The sequence below is a fragment of the Aethalodelphis obliquidens genome, unplaced genomic scaffold (assembly GCF_003676395.1).
Source record: "Aethalodelphis obliquidens isolate GAN/ISIS:26980383/991018 unplaced genomic scaffold, ASM367639v1 scaffold24, whole genome shotgun sequence".
Classification (NCBI taxonomy): Eukaryota; Metazoa; Chordata; class Mammalia; order Artiodactyla; family Delphinidae; genus Aethalodelphis; species Aethalodelphis obliquidens.
This window is the reverse complement of record NW_020837968.1, coordinates 503,340-527,970: the sequence shown is the minus strand read 5'-3', so window position 1 is coordinate 527,970 and position 24,631 is coordinate 503,340. Positions and strand designations below refer to the sequence as shown.

The following is a 24,631-nucleotide window of genomic DNA, read 5'->3' as shown; positions in this document are numbered from 1 at the left end:
AATGCCTATAAAAAGAGATTGATATCAATGATGTAACAATTCTGCTTCAAAGTTAATTGCTGGACTTAAATCTGAACACAATGGTTCTCAAATTTTATCCATTATCACTCGAATAAAAGACGATGTTCATAACCACAACCCACTCTTATGGCACATAGTCCAGATTTTTGTTAAAAAGCCTAAACAGGTTTTTCAAGTAATTAACACTGGAGCAACTTTTAATCATTAGTTATTTATCCAATCAGTGGCTTATTCTATTCTGTAGCATTGATAAGCTAGCCCGTGCTATGCATACAACTTCTAATGCTCACCACAGCTATAGGATTCCTTTAGCATGCATTCCAGAAAGTTATACAGGAATGCAAATAAGTAAGAGTGATGGCATGACCGGGACGACCCTGAATTTGCTATAGTCTAACCACTCACACACTGCAATGCTTAGTATCAGTTTACACAGAACTCCTAAGGAACTGCACCGCACCTCCACCTGATAACACATCCTTTGAGAACCCTACAGTTACATAATGTTACCCTTACTCTCACTTCATTATCATTCCTTGAGAGACGTGGGCCCTTACTTTATTCCCATTCTGATAACCTTCCAGCTTGTCAATATTAACTCTTCAAAGTTTGAAATTTTACACATATATGGAATCCCCACTTCCCTGTTTAAGTTAGTGCATGTCAAAAATGTGGAAGAGCGTAAAGAAAAGTCACATTGTGATTTCCAAGGTCTGCTTAGTCCCTCTAGATGCCACCCAGCCTTTCAATGAGTACTGTCAGACTCAGTACTACACATCTGTATTCTCTGACAAACGTCCTTGTCAAAGTGAAACTAACTCATCAGCCCAAAATACACTGGCATCTTCCATCCTCCTAGTGTCTGACCCTTCTGCAATACTAAATGGGGGCCTGGGAGGTTTCCTTACCACCTTCCTTTCTCATTCTTTTCTTCCAAGTTGATCACACACATCAAAATAGGAGGGAACTTCATCACTGACACCTGATTTCTGTTGAAGCGATCATGCCTTTTTTCAAAGACTTTACGACCATGATACAGAAACCAAATAAAAGTTTCCATCTACATAGTGATTTACAGCAGTTTACAAAGCACTTTCATGCCATTTTGTATCTGACTCTCATAACAATTCTTGAGATATGCAGTGCAAACTTTTTATAACTGTGAAAAGTGAAATTGAAAGAAGTTAAACAACTCTACCAAGTCACACAACTAAGAAGTAGCAAAGCCAGGACCAAAAGCCATGCTTCTACCCTTAGTCCAGTACCTTTCCACTCCACCATGACGTCTGTGAGGTAAGACATTCTGTTTTATTCATAAGAGGATTCCAAACTTCAGGTTTTTAGAAAATCATGTCATCAGACCCATTTACTCCTGTTCACCTTGAAACAGAGATTTAACTACCTATTCATATTCAATCAAAGAGTAAGCATCAGTTTTATGTAGAGTGTGTCTGCTCTGAGAGTTTCCACAACAATTACCTTTCATAATATTCACCCTCCCCCGCCCTGCACTGCTGGTGGGAATGTAAGTTGGTGCAGCCACTTTGGAAAACTGTATGGAGGCTCCTCAAAAAATTAAAAATAGAGCCACCATATGATCCAGCAATTCCACTTCTGGGTATTTATCCAAAGAAAACAAAAACACTAATTAGAAAAGGTATATGCATCCCTATGTTCACTGCAGCATTATTTACAATAGCCATGATATGGAAGCAACCCAGGTGTCCATCAACAGAGGAATGTGGTGTGTGTGTGTGTGTGTGTGTATGTGTATATATATACATATGTATGTAAATATACGTGCACACCATGGAATATTTACTTAGCCATAAAAAAAGAATAATATCTTATCATCTGTGACAACATGAATAGACCTAGACAGTATTATGCTAAGTGAAATAAGTCAGGCAGAGAAAGGCAAGTACTGTATGATTTCACTTATAGGTGGAACCTAAAAAACAAATGAACAAACATAACAAGATAGAAAAAGAGTTACAGATACAGAGAACAAAAGGTAGTTGAAGGAGATGGGGGTGGTAAGAAATAGGTGATTAGGGGAGGGAGATGAAGAGGTGCAAACTTCCAGTTACAAAATAAATGAGTCATGGGGATGAAATGTACGGTGTGGGGAACATAGTCAAGAACTATGTAATATCTCTGTAGGTGACATATTGTAACTAAACTTATCCTGGTGGTCATTTTGAAATGTATATAAATACCAAATCACTATGCTGTGTAACAGAAACGAACATAGTGTGGTAGGTCAATTATATTTCAAAAACAAACTCATAGAAAAAGAGATCAGATTTGTGGTCCCAGAGGCAGGGAGTAGGGGAAGGAGAATTGGATGAAGGTGGTCACAAGGCACAAACTTCCAGTTTTAAGATAAGTGAGTATATGAGGGATGTAAGGAACCACATGAAAAACACAAACAACACTGCTGTATGTTACCAAGCTGGTACGAGAGTAAATCCTAAGACTTTTCATCACAAGGGAAAAATATTGTCTTCTTTCTTTAATTTTGTGTCTATACGAGATGATGAATGGTCACTAAACTTGCTGTGATAATCATTTCATGATGTATGTAAGTCATATCTTTATGCTGGACACCTTAAACTTATACAGTGCTGTATGTCCATTATATCCCAATAAAACTGGAAGAAAAAAGAAAACCTTATGCTATATTATATTATTTTTCATTCAAAGAAAGCAAATAAATAATCAGGTTAAGAAAATATAATAATAATATTCACTCTCCTCTACTAGCTCTCCTTGTCTCTTCATTAGAAAAGAAAAAATGCCCAAAGGGCACTCTGTATCAGAACAAGAAAAAACAAAACTTTTTCAAACAAAAGAATTTCATTAAATGATTTGTTAAACAATAAGAGGAATAAAACCTTTTTAAAAACTGAATAAAAGAATATAAAATAACAAAAGCAAAGTACAATTAAAAGTAAAATTACAAACTAGGGCTTCCCTGGTGGCGCAGTGGTTGAGAGTCCGCCTGCCGATGCAGGGGACGTGGGTTCGTGCCCCGGTCCGGGAGGATCCCAAATGCCGCAGAGTGGCTGGGCCCATGAGCCATGGCCGCTGAGCCTGCGCGTCCGGAGCCTGTGCTCCGCAATGGGAGAGGCCACAACAGTGAGAGGCCCGCATACCGCAAAAAAAAAAAAAAAAAAAAATTAAAATTACAAACTAAAGAATTAAAGTTAAAACAGTCCAAAGGAATATAAGAATATTAAATGTCTAAGGAATGAAAGAATAAACACGGCATACGCCAAAAAGTAAAAGTGAAACAAGGCACAAATTCCAGAATTTAACACCTCCGTGGCATGAGGTGTGCAAACAGCTCGCCGGCCTCAGTGGGCCAAGTTACTGGTTACAGATCCCAGAAGCAGAAACAGGGCCTCTGGCCTTTCCTTTGGTTGTAGAAGATTCAGCACCCCTGCCCCTATGGGCCGTAAACATCTGTACGGGAAGAAGACATCTCTCAGGGACCACTGAGCTCCAGCTTGCTCACCTCCTCCAACCCATGAGCCAAGCAAAAGCACCCACCGTCCACTCTCCTCAAGCCTAGCTTTAAAATTAAGAGCTGTAACTCAGAATATGAATCGATAAGTCCCTTAATAACAATGCCTAAATAATTTCTGTGTTATGACCAAATTAAATTCAGCCATATCTAAGGTGAATTCTAGTCAAATTTAAAATTATGTTAAGTAAATATAAATTATATGTGTTAAATCTGTCATACATATTAAAGGTAATACAAATCATACATTTTCAAAGAACTACAATACCATGAAAAGGTAAGCTGTAAACCACGGTAAATATAACTCAGTCCTACTGAGATGGCCTGGCAGTTCTGAAGTGTTCAGTGACCTCATTGTCAATACTCTGGCCACCATCTGAATGTACCACAAGGAAGAAAAGAGTGGTATATGATACAAGGTTTAAGGTAGAAAACTTGATATGAGGGGCATCTCCACTCTTCTTTCCATACCCATCTATAAACAAAATGGTCATTGCCTACCTGGATAATACCTAAGGGAAATGAGTCAAAAAATTACCAAGAGATTATATGAATTCCCAAACTGAGTAAACTATAAGCGAGTGGATTTTATAATGGCTACATAAGGAACTCCAGACAGCTACATCAGCCTCAAAACCAAATGCAGAACAATGCCACATGAAAAGCGCTATACTGGAGATTCATTTAAGTCTTCAACTATCGAGCTAAGAATGAAATAAATATTTACAAATTAAAATTCTGGCTTGCAAGTCATATTCCATTTTAATATTTCCACTTTTTAGAGTAAACACTGTTATGAACGAACACAACAGTAACCACTGGAAACTACTATTTTTGTACATAACAATTCTTAGCTTACTATGTCTTTTGCACCATGTCAAAACCTGTACACAGTAAACACAACCAACACATAATCTTGATGAAACTGTGTTGCCCCTTACTATCACAATGATTATTCTGCAGATATTCATCACCAAAATCACACATTACACAGCAAAATGACAACTCCAAAAGTTAGTTCTCATGTCCTCTGAGGTAATAAGAACAAAATAAAAATAGATAAAGCAGTATTTTCCAAAAGTAAACTCATTAATTGCTTATAATTATTAAATACAAAATACCATTTTAATTTATATAAAAGACTAACAATGACCAAGACCTTGAAAAAAATTCCCCAAATATTACATGACTTCCTCTTCCAAATATCATATCCAAAATACACAGGAATCTCAAAAAAGAAAGCCACTTAAGACTCTTTCCTGAACCACTTCCATGTATCTTTAACGTGCAGACCTTGAGGACATTAACACACTTCTGAACTTATTTGTGTTTCATTTCAACCAATGTTTTCTGCACAAATTCATGCTGTTTCAAATAATCTTTTATCATAATAAGAAGTCTAAATTTTACAATTACTCAGGTTACAAAATTTTAAAGGACTGCTTAATTTTCATTAATGATAAATGAAACATATCTAAACATATCTTTATGCTGGTGCATCTCTGCTACCAAACCAGGACAAAATTATTTTTGAAATGACTAATTTCTGGACGCTTACACATTTGCAGAAGACCATCAGATGTACTAAACTGATAGTTCTATGCTTTATTTTCAGATTCAAATGATAAGACGGAACTGAAAGAGGAAAAGGCTCTATCTGATCTTTACCAGTTCTGCCTACTAAGTTACAGAGTTTGTGGTTTATCAACAGTTCTACTAAAAAAAAAAAAGTTCAATAAAGCACCTATTGCTTGTGGTAATAAAAATCTATAGTCTTTCAAAGTTCTACACATTAAAGTTTTTTAAAAGATTTAAGAAATCTAAAATAGGTATTGGAAATACAGCACAACCTTTTACTAATTTCACCTTAATAACAGAGTATAACTTAAGTCACTATTGAACATCATCCATACAGATGACACCTTCCAAAAATCTACAAGAGATCCAAAGAGATACTTGTCCTCAGAAACCTAAAATCCAGTGTTCATACAGTCAGGACAGTAAAGACCAAGTTCAATATACAATATAACTGCCATGAGGCAAATATCAAAAGGATTATTACTCATCAACTTCTTTTTATATCTTCTACTTCTGTAGCTTCACTTTCACAAATTCCACCTGTTCGATAAAGTTGTTATATTTTTAAAAAAGAAAAGATTTTAATAGCAATACCTCTCAACACCCTTCATAATTTTCATTCCTTTTCCGTAAAAGCCATCTCAGTACCTTAAAAATAGTGCTTCACCAACTGAGCAAATACTCACTGAACAGATATTTTGGGTCAGACACTGTTTTGGGCTCTGAGTAAGCCCAACAGTCCCCTGCCAAGGCAGATCACACTGTAGCAGAGAGAGTCCTTCTTAATCATCTTCCTTAGTTCGAAATATTTACACCAAAAGCAATGTATTCTTTACTCTTAATTATTCACACAAGATTCTGAATACGAAGTACAACTAACTTTGGAAAGAGATAACTGCCTGGTGCCCAGCTGAGAGCTGACAAGACATCTGTCCCTCCCTACATCCCGTCAGGAACCCCCCACCATGGCCCCCATGACCCAGAGTGAGGTGCCGCCCTTTTCACACTCGGTGCTGGGCACTGTGCCAGCCCGACCACAGCCCTTGCAACATGATTACAGTCACTGATTTGGAACTGACACACTCTCTCCGAGAATGTCACCTTCTCAACTGCTTTGCATCTGTGTCTGACACATAACTGCCACTCAGAAACACTCACTGAATGAATGAAAGGGGACTGAATATTTCCTATGTCGTTTATACTTTTCTTCCCATTTTCGTCTTTTGATTGACGTTTGTTAAAATGTTTCATGTAATATCACAACAACTCTGGTCAAGCCTAGAATTAGGGATTGTCTAAAAGGATGGTTTTCTAAAATTGCTGCAAAGAAAAGTCATTGCTATTAGAAAAAGATGATTATTTTAAAGGCAGCACGGCATACTGGTTCTAGAATCAGAAAAACAGATTCAAATTACAGTCCCACCTCTTACAGCTGTGTGACTTGGGCACATTATTTAACCTTTCTGAGATTCCATTTCCTCATCTTTATGAAAATGATAACAGTCCCCACTTCATACGGTTGTAGTGAAGATAAATAGGATTTGTAGGCTCTTGGCACATTTACTGACACATTGTATAAATTAGATACATAGTTTTTATTTCTGTTTCTGTAATACATCTAACTGGAAGCCTAATCAGAGAAAATTAATTGGTAAATAAGGCTCCGTAACCATGATGCTATATAACTTTATTTCATTAACTGAGAACTTATAAACCAAAAAAAAAAGTCTTAATGAAATTCACTGAACAAATACTCTAAATATACTTACACTCATATTAAAGCTGTTAATCACAAATTACGAACAGAGTATCAATATAAATGGGGGGAAATGAGTAACCTAACCAGTAACTGACAGAGGTGCACTTGATCCTCAGTTCAGAGATCTTTCCACTATAGCAAGTTGCATCTTTCTAATTAATTCAAGTGTACAAGGCTTTCTTTAAAATTAAAATGCTCCCCTGAGGGCTGTCTACCAGTTGTTCACACCTCACAGTGAATTACTTTAATCAGATAAATACTTTAAGCAACACTACCTACTTAAAGAAATTGTGATTTGAAGAGTGGTGAGCAGAGGGGTAATTTTAAAGCCAGGTGCGTGGGGTGGGGGAGGCCTGTGTGATGCTCTGTCCAAGTCTCTGTGTGGTCACCGAGCGGCATGATGACAACGCACCTGCGTGCTGGGACCAGAGGGGCTCCAGGAGTCAGAAAACGTGTCAACGCGGTGCCCCTCTAATGGGCTATACCAGGTGCTCTTTAAGGAAACTTCCAGTTCTACAATTCTACTGTTCTCTTCTGCAGTGTGCCCTAAGACCCCAGGCGGTACTAACCTCCTAAATGCCTCTAGAAAATCAATTCAGGAGCATCTCTGGCAAGTTCCCCAACCAGGCCTGAGGACTGACCTACCACAGAAATGCAAAACAACACATCCTTTTCCATAGATAAAAATCAAACCACCACCTGGAATAAATTAACATCCTTAATTTATGTAAACTAAGAGTCTAGCTGTGCCCAAAATAAATACAGCAGGAAAACCATTTAACCTAACGGTATAAGACCATCACAGCATCTCAGGAGTTTATTAAAGCTGTCTTGAGGGCTTCCCTGGTGGCACAGTGGTTGAGAATCTGCCTGCCAATGCAGGGGACACGGGTTCGAGCCCTGGTCTGGGAGGATCCCACATGCCGTGGAGCAACTGGGCCTGTGAGCCATGGCCGCTGAGCCTGCGCGTCCGGAGCCTGTGCTCCGCAACAAGAGAGGCTGCGACAGTGAGAGGCCCGCGCACCGCGATGAAGAGTGGTCCCCGCTCGCCACAACTAGAGAAAGCCCTCGCACAGAAACGAAGACCCAACACAGCAAAAATAAATTAGTTAATTATAAACTCCTACCCCCAACATCTTCTTTAAAAACAAACAAAAAAAAACAAAAAAGCTGTCTTGAATGCTTCCTAGCTCGAAAAAAAAATAATTAAAAAAAAACTCTCTTGGTTTCCATAATATCCCTTTAGCATTAAGCCTAAGAGTTTGAAAGTGGGAAGAGTTTTTGAATGTTAAATATTAAAACCTATTTCTACAGAAGACGGATTCTTTTGGAATTGATTGACAACGTATTTCACCCTTAATCCCTTTGATTTTCATTGTTATCTAAAATAATTCCATGGCTGCTTGTTTAAAGTACTCCAAAAATGTCTACTACTAATACTGTATATGCACTTTGAAATTGTATATTTTAAAGGTAAATTACTGTCCTCTAACTTGCAAGTAGAAAAGTAAAATTTGGAGGAAAAGAAAGAGGGAAATTATTTGATCATAATCTCAATATTCTCTCCAAATGAGAGAATATGATCAAAAGTATACCAGAAACATATTACCTTGAAAGTCAAGAAAACAAGGAAGTTCCAAGAAAAAACCTGGACACACTCATGGCACCGTGCAACACAGCAGTGGCCAAACAGCAGCCTGAGAGCACAGCACCTGGAGGAGCTGTCTCACCTCCAATGGAATGGCGGGGTCCCTCACCTGGAAAATCAAAAGGGCACCTTGGACGAAAGCAGCAAAATTAAAGAGCATGTGAAGAAATAAAAGCACCTAATGAGACAAGTTACAATCACACTACCAAAGTATAAATTCTGCAACATCCCTATCAAAGTAACAATCAACAAATATTGAACCCTGAAATGTGACTTGCTTTTTCCCCTGCAGGCAGCTGCGTGAAGGAGGTAATGCTCAGAGCCAAACAGAAAAGTACAGCTGTTCTCAATATCTTCGACGTAAAACGAAAACGGTGTATCTCAAAGACATGCTCCTCAAGAACCACATTAAACTTTGCCCCTGGTTAGCAACCATGAGAAAATAAGTTTTGCTTTCTTCTACAATGTAGGATATAAAGTTAAAACTTTCACTCAAGATTACTCTAATTTATCCTAGTGCACGTGGGCTGAGAGGGACTCAAGAGTTCCTTAACGAACACAAAGCGAGAGCAAAAGCAGGGGAACCGCGTTTTACTCACAGGGTTTTTTCCACTTGGGCAATTTGTAAAGTCTCCTAGACCATTCTATCGTATGTATGACTCATCGAAGTTCTACTTTCCAACTGTTAAGGTTTTCGCGGGGTTTTGGCATGTGTGGAGGGGCGTCAACGGGCTTTAGGGCAGCCTCCACAAACGCACAAACACAGCACGTGTGCCAGTAAATCCTGTGACGTGAGGAGGGAGCCGGGCAGATGGGGGTCCTGAATGGGGGATGGGGGGTGAGCACAGGGACCCCAAACAGCCCCACCCAAGGCACAGGTCGCTAATGTCCCTGCTACTGTCCACCAGCACACACTGAGGATCACGTCCCCAAGGGCAGCCTCTGTGAATTCATCCAACCAATGGTCAGGCTCTATGCTCGGTCCAATTTCTGTTATTCACTCTGTAACTATGCACTAAACATGCCAGTTACTGTGCTAAACTGTTCCTTAAGGATACATACAGTTACTATGCTGTGGCCCAGTCCTTGAAGAGCTTCCTTGAAGCAGGGCAAGCAGACGCTATGCTATATCTACATGTCTCTATATTACTACACTAGACATAGCTAGAAGAACACAGTAAGTGCTAAAACACAGGAAGAAGCAAAATGCTGTGAATCTGTGTAAACAGTATCCCTATAGACGAAAACTCATCAAACGCAAAAGTGAGTTTAGAAGTACCTTTCATTTGCAGGGCATGGGGGACACAGACCAAGGCAGGATTCTTTGGCCTAAGGTTCTGATTTAAGAAAAAAGAGGCAGTTAAACTGTTCACATAAGCTAGAGCTCAGAAGGACGCATAATCTGATACTGGGATAGGCAGGCTGATAAAAGTGAAAAGTCAGTAGCAAGGAGGGATTTGCTCCTAAGAGAAATTATTCTAGCTAAAGAGAAAGGGATAAAGAAGACAAGACTTGCTAAAAGATGTGTTGAACACTACTAATAAGTAAAACTGTTAGATCAAAGGGTCACTAAATACGGAGATGGAAATCCTAAAAAGAGTAGTGCCAGAATCAACACTACAAGGAAAAAGCTCACTAGTTATTTTATGTGGAATTATACTTCATTCATTAATTTCCAGGAAAAAAATACCTGAACCGCATACATTTTATACTCTAGTATTTCCTGATGCGAAGTTACTGCACACTGAAAGGCGACAGAGGCAGCAGATTTAAAATATACATGCATATATCAAATCTATTAAAAGGCAATAGGTTAAAATACAGACTCTGGAGCCAGACTGCTTTGGGCAAGTTTTCTTCATTCCTCTGTGCTTCAGTTTCTTCATTTCCTACCTCAGCATTTTTGTAAAGTACCCAGAACTGTGTGTGGCACGAAGCACTACACAAGTAGGGGCTACTGCCCTCCTGCTGCTGGGGGTGCACTGCCAACAACACGAAAGAGAAAGCGGAGCTCCAAGGCCACTGCCTGGAAGGAAAACCCCAAGAGGCCGCATCTCCCATCTTCTACTGAGCATTCCCTTCCCTGAATCACTCTGGGGAAAGCAGGGGCAGCCGGGTTACAATAAGTTCTGCTATTAGAATCGAAGGGAGGCCACCCTGCTGGCTGAACTTCCCTGATGGCTGGGAAGAAGAAAGACAGCAAAGAGAAGAAAAGGGGCACCAGCAATGTCTGGAAACCCAACAGGAGGAGCGTTAAGACCTAGATGTTGGCACCTCACTCTCGGAGAGCTGGAGCAGAAGCTACCAGGGAAGCTGTCCTGCCAGGAAAACATCCACGAGGAGACGCCCCAGCCAGCCGGGCGGACACCACCAGAACCCCATCCACTAACACAAAGGGGACGCGGTAGGAAACACTACCAACCCCACTCACAGCAATGCTTCAATCTGTGGGGCCCTTCACATGTGCTCTAAAATGTGTCCTTTTCAAAAAAATCAATATACTGCCTTTGAAACAAGTCCAAACAGCAACAGATGAGATGATGAGCATCACCTCACCAGAGCCGGATGTATCAAGTTATAGTTCAGCACCGCCATTTCCAATCGTAACTAAAACTCAGTTAACGACGGTCTGTCTCTGAAGATATTTATGACGTAAATTATTTGGGATAAATAAGTTAAAACTTCTTTATTAATAAGTAAACAAGAAACATGCCAAATATCTTAATGTAATATGACCAGTCTTAGCATAAACCAAGTTTACCCTGAGCATCATATTTTCTACTGGATCAAACAGATAGTCATCAAAAAACTACTCCAGGGGGGCTTCCCTGGTGGCGCAGTGGTTGAGAGTCCGCCTGCCGATGCAGGGGATGCAGGTTCGTGCCCCGGTCCGGGAGGATCCCACATGCCGTGGAGCGGCTGGGCCCGTGAGCCATGGCCGCTGAGCCTGCGCGTCCGGAGCCTGTGCTCCGCAACGGGAGAGGCCACAGCAGTGAGAGGCCCGCGTACCGCAAAAAAAAAAAAAAAAAAAAAAAACCACCAGGGCTTCCCTGGCGGCGCAGTGGTTGAGAGTCCGCCTGCTGATGCACGGGACGTGGGTTCGTGCCTCTGGTGACCTACTTCTAGACTTCCTCTCCTATGAAATATCAAGTTTCCTTATTATTTAAATTGGTTTTATATCTGTACCCTGAAACATCCTAACTTACACATTTTGTTTTATCGGTCCATTACTACATAAGAATATCATCCATGTTCATGTAAATGTTAGCCAAAAAAACCGTATCCTACTTTAAACAAACTGATACGTATATGAGACTCATTAGATAAATAGGTTTCATTGACAGTTAAATAAGAATATTCCAATAACTTATTTTAATAATTTCTGGACATTTTGCCCTTCAATATTTATCAATACAATAGAAAACTAACAAAAAAAATTTAGAAACATCAAACTCTCAATTTGACATAAAATTTTAGTTATACAGTAGCATCACTTTTTAGAGCATAAAAAGTGTAACTTGTTAGGCCCTAAAATGTTAGTTATATTCATAAATTTAAGTCACAATCAAAAAAGAACAGTTGTTAATGCTTTTTACATAGTTAGTTGAATTTAGCTTTTTAAAAAATCTTTTGAATTTGGTGCCAATGAGCCATTTTAATGGAATACATGGGTAGAATGGATTAATTGCACCCTACAGAGAAGCCAAAGTGCTTATTTTAACCATTTATTATATTTCCAACTTCATCATGCTGGATAAATGGTTAACATACAAATGAAGATGTTTCTGATGAGTAGCGATTTAACAATAACAACAGCAAAAAAGCAAGAAGGTAATAAAAGAAGGGCAGAAGTAAAAGATACCAACTGAAATGACCAGTTCCTGAAAAATGGAAAAAAGGCAGAGGGCGGAAGTAAGGAGTAAACCGCGCAGGAGTCTGCATGGAAAGTCCAAATCCCTCTCACACACACACAGAGCGGGTGTTCCATAAGGTAGGTCCATGCTTTCATCAAGATCACATTAGCATGCATTTAAAATTACAGAGAAACCATGTTTGCCAAAGGAATTTAGCCTGTTTTACAAACACATCAGGTCGGCACTACTTCACACACCTTAGCTGATGCTATGGTAGGTACTGTGAAGATTTATTCATATCAAATATACTATAAGAACAGATTTAAATTGGAGCTAAAAATAATAATAACGTATCCATTGGAGTCTTCAAAGAGAACTTACTTGGGCCTGGAAAGAACGTAAACAGACCAATGTTAATACATACAGGACAACAAAAGATTACCTTTTTAATCGGAGAAAGCTCACGTACAACCTAGGATCAGTCCCCGCCTGGGGAAAAACCTGACCACAGCTGCAACTCACATGGGCCTAAGTGCAGCAGGCAAGGCTGGGGGAGCCAGGAAGGTGTCTGACTTCCTACCTAAAATTAGCCAGGCCCACTTCACCACAGCTGGGTTAGGTTCCTCTATTTTAAGGTGTGCAGCCCCAAATTGCTTAGGAGTATATAACTGCTGGCCGGTTTCAGGAGCTAAGAGTGTCGAGAGACTTTCCACCAAGCCTTGAGAGTGGACAACTAGCCTGGACAAAAATTCCACACTGAATCATCAAGCTGTCTGGGGTCTAAGTACACTGGCAGTGAAATCATACACTGGAGATATCCATGAAAGCATATCGCCCGAGGGCACAATACGAAGGAAATGAGCAAGAAGAGACGTCCCTTACTCTTTTCCACCACCCAACACACACACACACACACACACACAAACACACAAACACACACACACACACACACACACACGCAGGGTAAAAGTAAGGGAGAAACTGACAAAAATTCATGATCCTAAAGTGTTCTTGTCCTTTCAGGAAATTATATAGAACTGACAGCTGAAACCCTTCCAAGTAATGTCCCGTGATTGTTTTTTTTTTGTTTTTTAAAGTGTGCAATTCAATGGCATTTAGTACATTCACGGTCTGGTACAATCCCAGCCACCTTTATCTAATTCTGAAACATTTCCATCACTCTAAAACAAAACCTCCTACCCATTTAAACGTTTCTTCACATCTCCTTCTCCCCTCAGTCCCTGGCAACCTATTTACCTATTTTGGATATTGCATATAAATGGAATCATAACAATATGTGACCTTTTATATCTGACTCCTTTCACTTAGCATAAATGTTTTCAAGGTTCATCCACATTGTGGCATGTATCAGCACTTCATTCCTTTTTATGGCTGAATAGTATTCCGTTGCTTGTATAAACCACAATTTGTTTATCTGTTCATCCACTGATGGGCCTTTGTGCTGTTTCCACCTTTTGGCTATTGTCAGTAGCACTGCTGTAGACATGCGTGTACATGTATTTGTCTGAATACCTGTTTTCAGTTCTTTGGGGTACATACCTAGGAGTTGAATTGCTAGATCATATGGAAATTCTATTTTTAACTTTTTGAGGAACCATCAAACTGTTTTTCACGAGCCTGAACCATTTTACACTCCTACCAATGTCCCATGACTCTTTACCTCCCCGTGAAAGTCCTAGGCTCCCGGAGTGAACCCCATGGAGTGGGTACTCAGTTCACATTCTGCATTTGGGAAACATTAGAAGGGAACTGGTGCCGCTCCCATTTGTACAGGCGAGAAATTTTTTGCTAGCATTTAAAAAAGGAGCTGAATTTTCAAAAAAAAATGAAAAATGAAAAGGCATGCCCTTCCACCAAAACTAACAATAACTTCATCAACCAATGGTAAAGTTAAGTTGTAAGTTACATGGCCTTTACATACACCTGAAATTTAAGCTGCACAGATAACATTCTGGATTGCTACCACCTCGTGGCAAAGACTTAGCATCTATTTTATTACCAGAACTTGAGACACTAGACACAGAATACACATTTAATTCAGTACGATCCTGATGCCACCACGTTCTGGTCGTCTACAACAATAGCGCTTGTTTTGAATTAGCAAACACACATACCTTCATCTTCTGAGGCATGACATTTCACTCTCAATACCAAGTCAAAGGTTCTTTCTGGATTTTCCCTAAAAGAAAAAGCACTTTGTTATTTTTATCTCCTATAACAAAGTTTATATTTTCTTAACTCTAAAAATTAATCTCCTTCTTGTCTCAGTATGTTCCATATAACTACATGACCACAGCGTAGAAGAAGTAAAGTGTTTTCCTAGTTCAGCAACTTAAGAACCCTGAGGCTTGGGAGCCTGCAGTCTTGGGGCAAAACATTTAACCTCTGAGCCTGTTTTCTTACCTATAAAGTACCCTGTTCGCTTCAAAGAATAATAATGGTGAGGACTACAAATCAAATAATACAAGTGGAAGTACTTTATAAAGTATTAAGTGCTGTATAAATATAAAGCATTGCCTTTATCTTACTGAATCAAAACCGGAAAGCCAGCACGTTCCTAAGTGTCTCTACCTTTCCCTGCCAGCAGAGTTTGACAGCAGGTTCTCCAGCTTTCTTCAAAGGACTTGCAATACAGGTGTAAATGAACACCTGGTTCCACCTGCCATGTTCTAGAGCACCATGAGTCATTCATAATATTCCTTAAATGCAATACTTCGCACATACTTTTCTTGAGATATAATAATTACAGCACATAAGCATGTTTAAAGTGCCAAACTAAACATAGCCTCCAAGGCCAACCAAAAAAAAGCCTTATTTTACGTCAGTTATCTTTGGGGAAACTGGACATCTGCCTCAATACTTGGATTTTATCACTAAGAACAGTGACGCTTTGCTTCATTCAAGAGTTATCCGCATCTTCACTAACTGCTCATACGTTCAACATAGTCTCTGCTTTATTTCAAAAAGCAAATTGAAACCTACTGAGACATCTGTTTTAAAAACATAGTTCTGGGTTTTTTTTTAAACTTAGTTCTGTTTTAATCTCTTTCTGCCAGAAGATAAAAGGTCAAAGTCTGATACCACAAAGTCCATGTAATCAAAGTGTTAATATATTTCAGTTATTCCTGCCAAGGAGACCTTAGTGTCTTTGTGTGCACTGGCTGTTTGTAATATGCACTTCCTTCAAGAAACTAATGGCAGCTTTGGCTTCTAAATAAACATTTGATTTTTAAAAAATTTATTACAAGAATCTAGAAACATAGGAAGCGACAACCCACATAAATTTATTTGCAAATAGAAGTTTCCTCAGCCCTCCCACGATTCACTTGCTTCAATGGGAATAATCAACCTGGACCCTCAGTCAGGTGACCCTCCCTCCTAAGCCGGTTCAGGTCAAAAGGTCCACTTTTCACGTCATGCACCTAGCAACCCACCCCCCGCAAGATATCAAACACTGAAGAAAACAATTCTAAATCACACAATTTTCCTATTTTCGTAATAGTCTTTAGGATCTCTCAAGTGTAAATATCGATTCTATTATACTGGGAAATTTTAAAGGCCTTTCACACTAAAAGAAAAATACACGATATTCACGATTTTAAACTCGGAGGAAGGGAGGGTTAAGGGGGGCGGGGGAAGAGAAGAAAAATGGAATTCTTTGCAAACTAAGTTTCTGTAGCAAAATATAAAACTCATGCCTCTAAGGTACCCAAAAGAAAATCACCACACTTAACACAAATAGCTTTCTGCCTAATTCGTCTCCTAAAGAAAAGCCTCCCCTGGTGGGTACCGGAGCCAACACATCAAAACACCACCACCGCCCACCCAGCCTCCCAGACCCTCTGGCAGGGACCAGCGGCCGTATTACCGCACACGGGGGCCCCTTTCAGGTCCTAAGAAGAGGCGTAAAAAGAAGGACCTGGGACCGCGCCGGGAAGACACCTCACACCCGCACCGCGCGGCCCGGCGCGGCGCGGGCGCCCGGCTGTCACGTCCGACCCGCGGCCCAGGACCCGCAGCGGCCGCGCCGGCGCCCAGGCCTCCGCGTCGGGCCGCGCGTCCCCGCCGCCCGCAGGCTCCGCGGCCTAGGCCGTCCGGGGACCCGGGGGTCCTGGGGCCCGGGGTCGGGGTACCGAGGAGGGGCCGCTGCCCGCCGCCCGCACTCACTTGGTCCTGCAGTCCATGGCTGCATGTCGCGGGGGCCGCCCCGCCCCGCCGGCCGCCGCGGGAACGGCCGCTCAGAGCCCGGCGGCCGCGGCCCGGCGGTGGAGCTGCGCCCGCCCCGCCCCCACGTCCGGGTGACCGCGCGGCCGCCGCCCCCGCCGCCCCCTCGCGCCGGCCTCAAGCTGCCTGCACCTTCAGCGAACCAGGAAGTCGGCGGGCGGGGCCGCAGCCGGACCGCCTCACCTGGGCCGCACGGCCCGCTGGCCCCCGCGGGGGGGCGGGGGACCGGGCCGTGGGCGGGCGTCTGGGGGCCCCCCTAGGGGCCTGCCCGGTGGCCCGCGGGCCGCTGTTAGGCCAGACTGCAAGTGCCCCGCGTCCTGAGCGCCGGACCGGCCGGCTGCCTCCCCGGGGCCGGCCCAGGCTCGGGGCGTCAGGGCTGCAGCCCGCGGAAAGCTAAGAACCTGACGAAGCACCTGGACTCGCCCTGTGCTCCACCCCGCGTGCGCCCGGAGCACCAATTGCCCGTGTTTGCTCGACCCTGCGTAGGCTGGTGCGTTTCATTGCTGTCAGGCTGCAAACCCGGACGGAGCTCCAGGTGCCGCTCGGCTTCAGCTGGGCCTGGTTACCTCCGATTCCAGAGCCGCCCCCTCTGGAGTCGGGAAGGTTAGGACCTGCACCTGCTCAAGAGCCCTGCCAAGCAGCCAAATAACAGTGCTCCACTTGCTTGCACATCGGGGACACAGACCTCCCCCACCACAGGCCGCCGCACGGCCAAGCACTCACCTGGGGACACACCCACGAAGGGACAGGCCTCGTGAAAGGGCAGCCAGGGAGCTCAGGGCTGGACGGCGGCCCGAGGGCAGAGGGGCTTGTACAAAGAGCTGCAGTGTTCAGAGCCCTGGGGTACGTGGGAGCAGCTGGTATGCACCGTCCCAGCGCTTGCGGTCACTCTACATGACAGACACTTTCACCAGCATCTCATAGATGAAGAAGCGGGCCAAACCAACCCCGGGATGATGGCCAAGCTGGATTTCAGACCAGGTCTACCCTATACCGCCTCTCTCCCTGGGGTGAGAACAGAGCTAGAAGTAGTCTTAGGATGGACGTGCGAAAGGCCGTCCAGGGCTGGGCTGTTAACGCAGAGACCTTCCCAAGAAGGCTTCTCCCACACGTTACCACCCTTGACACATGGCTTCAGTGTTTTTCATCCAAATAGGGGCTGCTTCAGACTTTATTCACGTAAAAGGTAAGAGGATGAGAGGAAACCAAATGTGGTATGTATAGAGTGTGAGTCATGAGACATACAAGTTAAACAGGAAGTCTTGGGAATTAAGTAAAGAATTTAGAATCAAGAACCTAAAATTAAACTCAGTTATACCGATCTCAAACGTTCTTACCAAAGATAGGCTGTTACTTGGTCAACAGAACAAGATACATTGCATAGTCAGACCCGATAACTTATAATGAGGACAGGACATAATGGGGAAACAAAAAAGTTGTATTTTAGCATAATGTGTTGTCATAGCTTCACTTGGGGTGAGACACTCAGTTTCTTGGTTCCTACATTTGTAAAATGGGAATTACTACTTGTGTATCACATGAATGATACGATGTTCAAATTTAAAAGTGCTACTAATTGTGTGCTCTATTGAGAAACCATTCTGTGGATTTCAGTTTCACAATGAGGCAACATACACCACAAAATTTTTTTCCCAAATAACACTCTTTTCTACATAAGAAGTTACCATAGTCCAAAGCCTTGGAAAAAAATCTGTAAACTCAAAAACCACTTCTGCTCCAAGTGTCACTAAATTTCTCAGACGTCTACTTTCATTATATTTAATTCTTCTCCAAAGAAAGGAACCCTACCTGGGCTGCCTGCATCAGGAGTTTTTAATTTGTGGTGAGGAACTATTAATACAACTGTTTTCTCCAACCATTTGTTGAGATTTAAGTGACAGTCATACCCCTGCACAATATAATTTTTTTAATTTACTTTAAGTATATGAAGAGGAAATACTACATATGCACACACAAATCTTTTTAAACTGGCTTTTAGGCTGACCATGATGAAGAGGTTTATTCATCTATTCAGATATTACGGAGGTAAAAGGGATAGAAACACAGATGGACACAATTTGCATGATTTGTTTAAAATTACTGAAAAAAGAGAATTTTGTATACAATTATCTTGGTGAGATGTTTATTGAAACCCATGGTATAAGTTTAGCAGTTTTAGAACTTCTGACATGAGTGGTAGAGAACTCGACAAAGGGCAAGTCTTCAAATTGGTATTAGATCTTCCTAAGATCATATTTCAGCAGTAATATTTCCTACTTGACTATTGATGTTAATGTATTTCAGGACTACAGTCATCAAAGGACATAGTCTGCATGTGGTCAAAGAACATAGTTTATAAGCTAATAATCTTAAAATCTTTTGAGCTTATTTTAGTCTTCTGTGTGTGTTTGTAAAGAATATACATAAAAATATGTCCTTGGGAATTCCCTGGTGGTCCAGTGGTTAGGACCCAGCACTTTCACTGCTGTGGGCCCAGGTTCAATCTCTGGTCGATGGAACTAACATCCCACAAGCCGCGCGATGCGAAACAGCCAAAATATAACTACATAAAAATAAAAATATGTCCTTGATCAAATATTATGATTGTGTTGTTGACATCTCCTCTTACTGGATTTGCATCACAGTTGACACAATTCAATTAATGGACGAGATGACTTGAAATCTCCTAATGTGACGGTGGATTTGTCTATCTCAATTTGAAGTTCTTTCAATTTTTGCTTTATATAGTTTGGGGCTGTGTTGTAATATGCAAGCCAGTTTATAATTATTATATCTGCCTGGTAAACTTATCATTATGTTGTGACTTTCTTAAATTCTAGCAATGCTTTGCCTAGGTATCTAAACAGCTTTCTTCTGATTAGTGTTTACCTAGTATTAGTAACTCTCTTTTCATCCTATTGCATCAAAGCCTTCTAAATCATGTGTAGATTTAGCTAACAAATGTTACTTTTGGCTTTCAGCCTAGTCTGATAATCACTGACTCTTAGATTGGGCTTTTAGACCAGTGCATGTATTATAATTGCTGACATATTTGAATTTATTTCTGCCATCTAATGTTGTACTTTCCATTTGTCTTCTCCGGATCTGTGGTTTTTTTTCTCTCACCTTTCCTTCTTTAGGATTGATTGATTTTTTTTTTTAATGCTTCCACTTCTCCCCTATTCTAGTTGTAAGTTATGTACTCTGTTCCTATTCATCTAGTGATTATCCTGGAAATTTTAACAGGCAAATTTATCTGATTAAGTCCAAAGTTTATCACTACATGAACCTTCTCCCAGACAACACAAGGACCTTTAAAATACCCTCCAAAACTACAATACATTATTTATGTTGTATTATACTCTTGTTTTATATCAATGTTTGTTTAGATTTACCCAGACATCTACCACTTAGTTTGCTCTTCTTTCTTATTTCCATCTTAGATGTCCCATCTATGATTGCCTTCCTTCTGCCTAAAATACATGCCATAGGTGCTGACTGATTCTCTCACTTTTTGTTTGGGTGAGGAATGTATGTATTTCACCCTCACTCTTGAAAAATATCTTCACTGATAAAGAATTCTAAATTGACATTTCTTTCTGTACATTTGCAATACCATTACACTGTCTTCTAGCATCTCTAGTTATAATGTGAATTTTGAAAGTAATCTTGAAGTGTAATCTGTCTTCTCTTTCTGCTTTTAAGATTTTTTGTTTGTCTTTAGACTTCTAGTTTCGCTATGAAGCATTGAGATGCAGATTTTTTTTTAATCCATCCTTCTTGATTTCTTTGCATTTCTTGACCCTGGACTGGTGATTTTCGTCAGTTCTGGGAAATTCTGAACCCCATCCTTTCTCCTCTTTCCTTCTGGGACTCTGATTATACACATGTTCTCTTTTTACCCTCCATTTCTCTTAACATCTCTTTCGTAATTTCTTTTTCTTTATCATTCTAGGCAGAATTCTGGATAATTTCACAAATATCTTTTTTTTAATAGATCTTTATTGGAGTATAAGTGCTTCACAATACTGTGTTAGTTGCTGTTGTACAACAAAGTGAATCAGGCACATGCATATATATGTCCCCATATCCCCTCCCTCTATCTCACCCCTCATATGGTATCTTCCTTTTCATTAATTCTTTCCCTGGCTTTGTCTCATCTTCTGTTAAAGCTAAACATTTAGTTTTCAATTTATATTACTTTTATTTCTAAAGCTCTTTTTGGTTATTTTTAAATCTGCTTTCTCAACTTGTGTTTTAAGCCTCTCTTTAATTTCTTAAAATATATTTAACATACCTATTTTAAATTCTGTTTATGATAATTCCAATCTCTGCAGCCTTTGTGGGTCTGATTCTACTATCTGATTTTTTTCTGCTGGCTATAATTTATGGTCCCTTCTTTTCTTCCACGTGTGGTGATTTCCTTTTGTTACCTGATCCTTGGAGCTTCATATGTGGAAATTTAGTGAGATCTGAAAGGAAGCTGAGTTCTCTGGAGAGGATATTCATTTATTGCCAGTAGAAGTCTAAGGAGCACTACCAGTTCAGAACCCTCTGATACTAAATTCTCAGCTTGAAACTTTTCAGACCACCCAGGTGAGATGTGACTTGTAGTTATGAATCCTCCAGGAGGATTAACTCTGCTCCAATGTTTGAGACATCAGTTTCCCTTGAATCCCTTTGGCATGCCTGGTTCTGAGGGGTATCCTATTGGAATTCCCACATTAGGAAGGGCCTTAAGCCCCAAATGGCCACGATAACAGAGACTCCAGTTCATCCAGTTTAACAAACCCCCTCTCGATGGAAGATGGCTGTGGTGGCCACTTCACTTGCTCTTCACCCCACCAAGTACTCCTCACTTCCCTGACTGCCCTTAAGTGCCTTTAATAATTTTCAAAATATTTAATTCTGAAGTTTTAACTACTTTCAGCATAAGTTTTAACTAGACATCATAATTGACTGGCTTTAACTACACTATCCACCTAATAATGTCTACCTTCCTCAAGCCATACCCAAATAGTCCCTGACTTATATACACCCTTATATATTAATGGTGTGGGGAAATCTAAGTTCAGGGCCTTTAGTGAGACAACTGTCCTGCTTCACAACGTACTGTGATAACCATAAAGGTAACCCCTGGTCCCCCAGACTCGATCCATTCACACAATGGAAATATGCCTTAGACAGAAATCAAGAGATACTGATACCTGGAGTATCGACAGCTCCTTCCCCTTTGGAGTATGGAAAAAGAAACAATATTGTCAACTCTAGAATGGTATTTCTTAAGTAATACCTTTAATAATGCTTCAAGTTTGGAACAGCATAGCTAGATTCATCTGGGCCATGAGCTTCACCAATTTATATCAGGGTTTTAAGTTCCAAACAATTAACTTAGACATGAGCTTTTAGACACAACCCTCTCATGAGTTAACACTCAGCATGGATCCAAGTCAGGCATTCCCTAAAATCTAATGCTACACTGCCTCCTATTATTATTCCCTGGTGAAATTTATTAATAATATCATCACCTCATTTACTAAGGAAGAAAAATCCTTTATATAAAGTATTTAACAAGTCAAATTTCTTGAAGTCTTTAGAAAAACATCTTGAAAATATTTTAGTAGGACCTGCCTTCTAATACCAACTGAGATAGTGTTAAAAAGAACATTCTCTAAGTATATTATTCTTTTTATGCTTAGCAGCAATATCATGAATTTGAATCTAAAGGTAAAATTCTCCTTTCAAATGACATATGAAGTACTTTTAAAATAGAGAGACTTGGTGGTCCAGTGGTTAAGAATATATCTTGCAATGCAGGGGATGCCGGTTTGATCCCTGGTTGGGGAACTAAGATCCCACATGCTGCTGGCCATTACTAAGCCCGCTCCCCACAGCTAGAGAAAAGCTTACATACCCCAATGAAGAGCCCGCGGGCAGCAACTAAGACCCAACGCAGCCAATAAATAAATAATTTTTTTTTAATACAGATAAGGTAGATGAGAAGACTTTGGAGCAATATGTTTCCTGAACATATTATTCCTTGAGTTGTCTTCACACCTCATAGCCTATATTAGCATTCTATATTAATTTGAAAGCCAACTTAAGAAGTTGTCTTCCAGCTTGGAGACAAAGGGTTCAGATCATTCTTAACATCTTTATTACCAAATCTGAACATATCCAAATATTTATAAAATTCAAATAGGAAATGATGATATTTGTTTCTTTTGCTGTTAAACTTTTAGCTAAAAAGACAGTAGAATTCTCAAAAATAATGCAGCAAAAAGAGATTCTCCTTCCCCCGTTTCAGGTGATTTGCCCAAAATTATAAAATCAGATTCTCTTACCTCTGACCACCTTCAGCTAGTTCACTTTTACCTTTGTTCCTCATTTTTCCAGACACTGGAAAATTTAAAACAGTCCTTCGAGTTAAGATAAAAGAATATTCGGAGCAGAGTATCAGCAACCGACTGTAAGCAAAGACAAGTTTTCTTCGTAAGTCCTGGGAGCTGCGCTGGATTGCAAGAAGCAGGGCGGAGTGTGTGTAACCCTGTGGCACTGCGTGGGAAAGACTCTCCCAACCCCACCCACCAGATACTCCACACAAATAAAGACATCCGCATTGTATGGCAACTCTGCTCACACCCATCTAATACTCTCTGGAGCCTAGTAATCATATCCGATGAGCAATGACGTTAGAATTCACTTGAAGGTAGCGTAAGAGCATCTAATGCAATGTTACTAGTTCAACACAGTCAGTAACCCCTATAAGCAGCCCTCATCCTGATACAAACAGAGAAATGATCCCCAGCCAATTCCTTACAGCAAGTTCTACTTCCCTAAGATACAATAACTAGGCAAACATTACACGCACTTATGTCTGAGCAATTCTAGGGAGAGAAAGGAAAATGCTGTGTGCTCGCAAACAGAACTCAGTTAAATACCACAGCAGAATATCCTTGAGGAGATAAACAGACATTCAAAACTTCAAAATGTCTGACTACTTCCCCCTTTCTTACTGGTGCAAATAAGAAGATGATAAAAAATAAACAAGGAGGGCTTCCCTGGTGGCGCAGTGGTTGAGAGTCCGCCTGCCGATGCAGGGGACGCGGGTTCGTGCCCCGGTTCAGGAAGATCCCACATGCCACGGAGCGGCTGGGCCCGTGAGCCATGGCCGCTGAGCCTGCGCGTCCGGAGCCTGTGCTCCGCAGCGGGAGAGGCCACAACAGTGGGAGGCCCGCGTACCGCAAAAAAAATAAAAATAAACAAGGACTGAGAGGTCTCCTGGCTGTCATCTTATCTCTCTGCTGTTTTTTCTGATGTCACAGATCCAAGACATAGGCAGGTATCTGGCAAGACAACCGTGGCCGGTAATCTCCCCTGGGAAGGGAAGCCGACGGGCAGCTCCATGAAACTCATCAAGGTCTTCTTAGCTTGGTGGGAACTCGCTTGACTTGTAAAGAGGACTCGGCCGTACCTGCCTTTCTTCATTCACCGTGCACAATTCCAGTAGCTTTTCCTGTCTTCTTGAGGCTGCCAATCAGGATGGCTGAGCAAAGCAGGAATGCAGGGGGGCTCAGGACCGGTGACTCAGTCACCCCATCTGCTGCCCCTGCACCCGTGTGGACTGACTGCTCTGTCTGTTGCCACACAGCCACCCCCTGGACTTCCCTTCACCTCCCTCTGCGTTGGATTGTAGATCAGGAACATAGGACATTACCCTACGTACTGTGCATGGTAATTACACTGTGTTCTCACAGCGGTTACTTAAGAAAATTACCAAACAGGTGCTAGTAATTCCTATTCCACGATGACATAAGGCCATTGATCCCCACACGACCCATTTATTTCCCTCTCTGATTTTTAACACAAGCATGTTGCCCTTCCCCTTTAAATAAGCAGGTATGAACTCTTAAGTGATGCAGGCATGAATTCATGAGGAGAGGCCTACTATTAGAATTAGAAGGAAGTTTTTCAATCAAGTGGCCTATGATTGAGTT

General features: G+C 41.2%; 1 protein-coding gene across 8 annotated transcripts in view; it reads right to left on the bottom strand.

Moving 5' to 3' along the window:
* Positions 1-23,309, bottom strand: part of DENND1B (DENN domain containing 1B) — a 260,763-nt gene extending 237,454 nt beyond the window's left edge. For 5 of the 8 annotated variants that reach the window (XM_027122127.1, XM_027122128.1, XM_027122129.1 and 2 more), the window contains exons 1-2: positions 22,979-23,309; positions 14,525-14,589 (exon numbers count right to left, since the gene is read on the bottom strand). In XM_027122127.1, the coding sequence (XP_026977928.1) occupies positions 14,525-14,589; positions 22,979-23,280 (367 nt within the window). In that variant the 5' untranslated portion in view covers positions 23,281-23,309. Of the gene's footprint in view, positions 1-14,524; positions 14,590-16,577; positions 17,019-22,978 lie in introns of those variants that run through there. The other 3 variants (XM_027122133.1, XM_027122134.1, XM_027122135.1) reach the window with 1 other exon arrangement.
* Between the last annotated feature and the right edge of the window lie 1,322 nt (positions 23,310-24,631).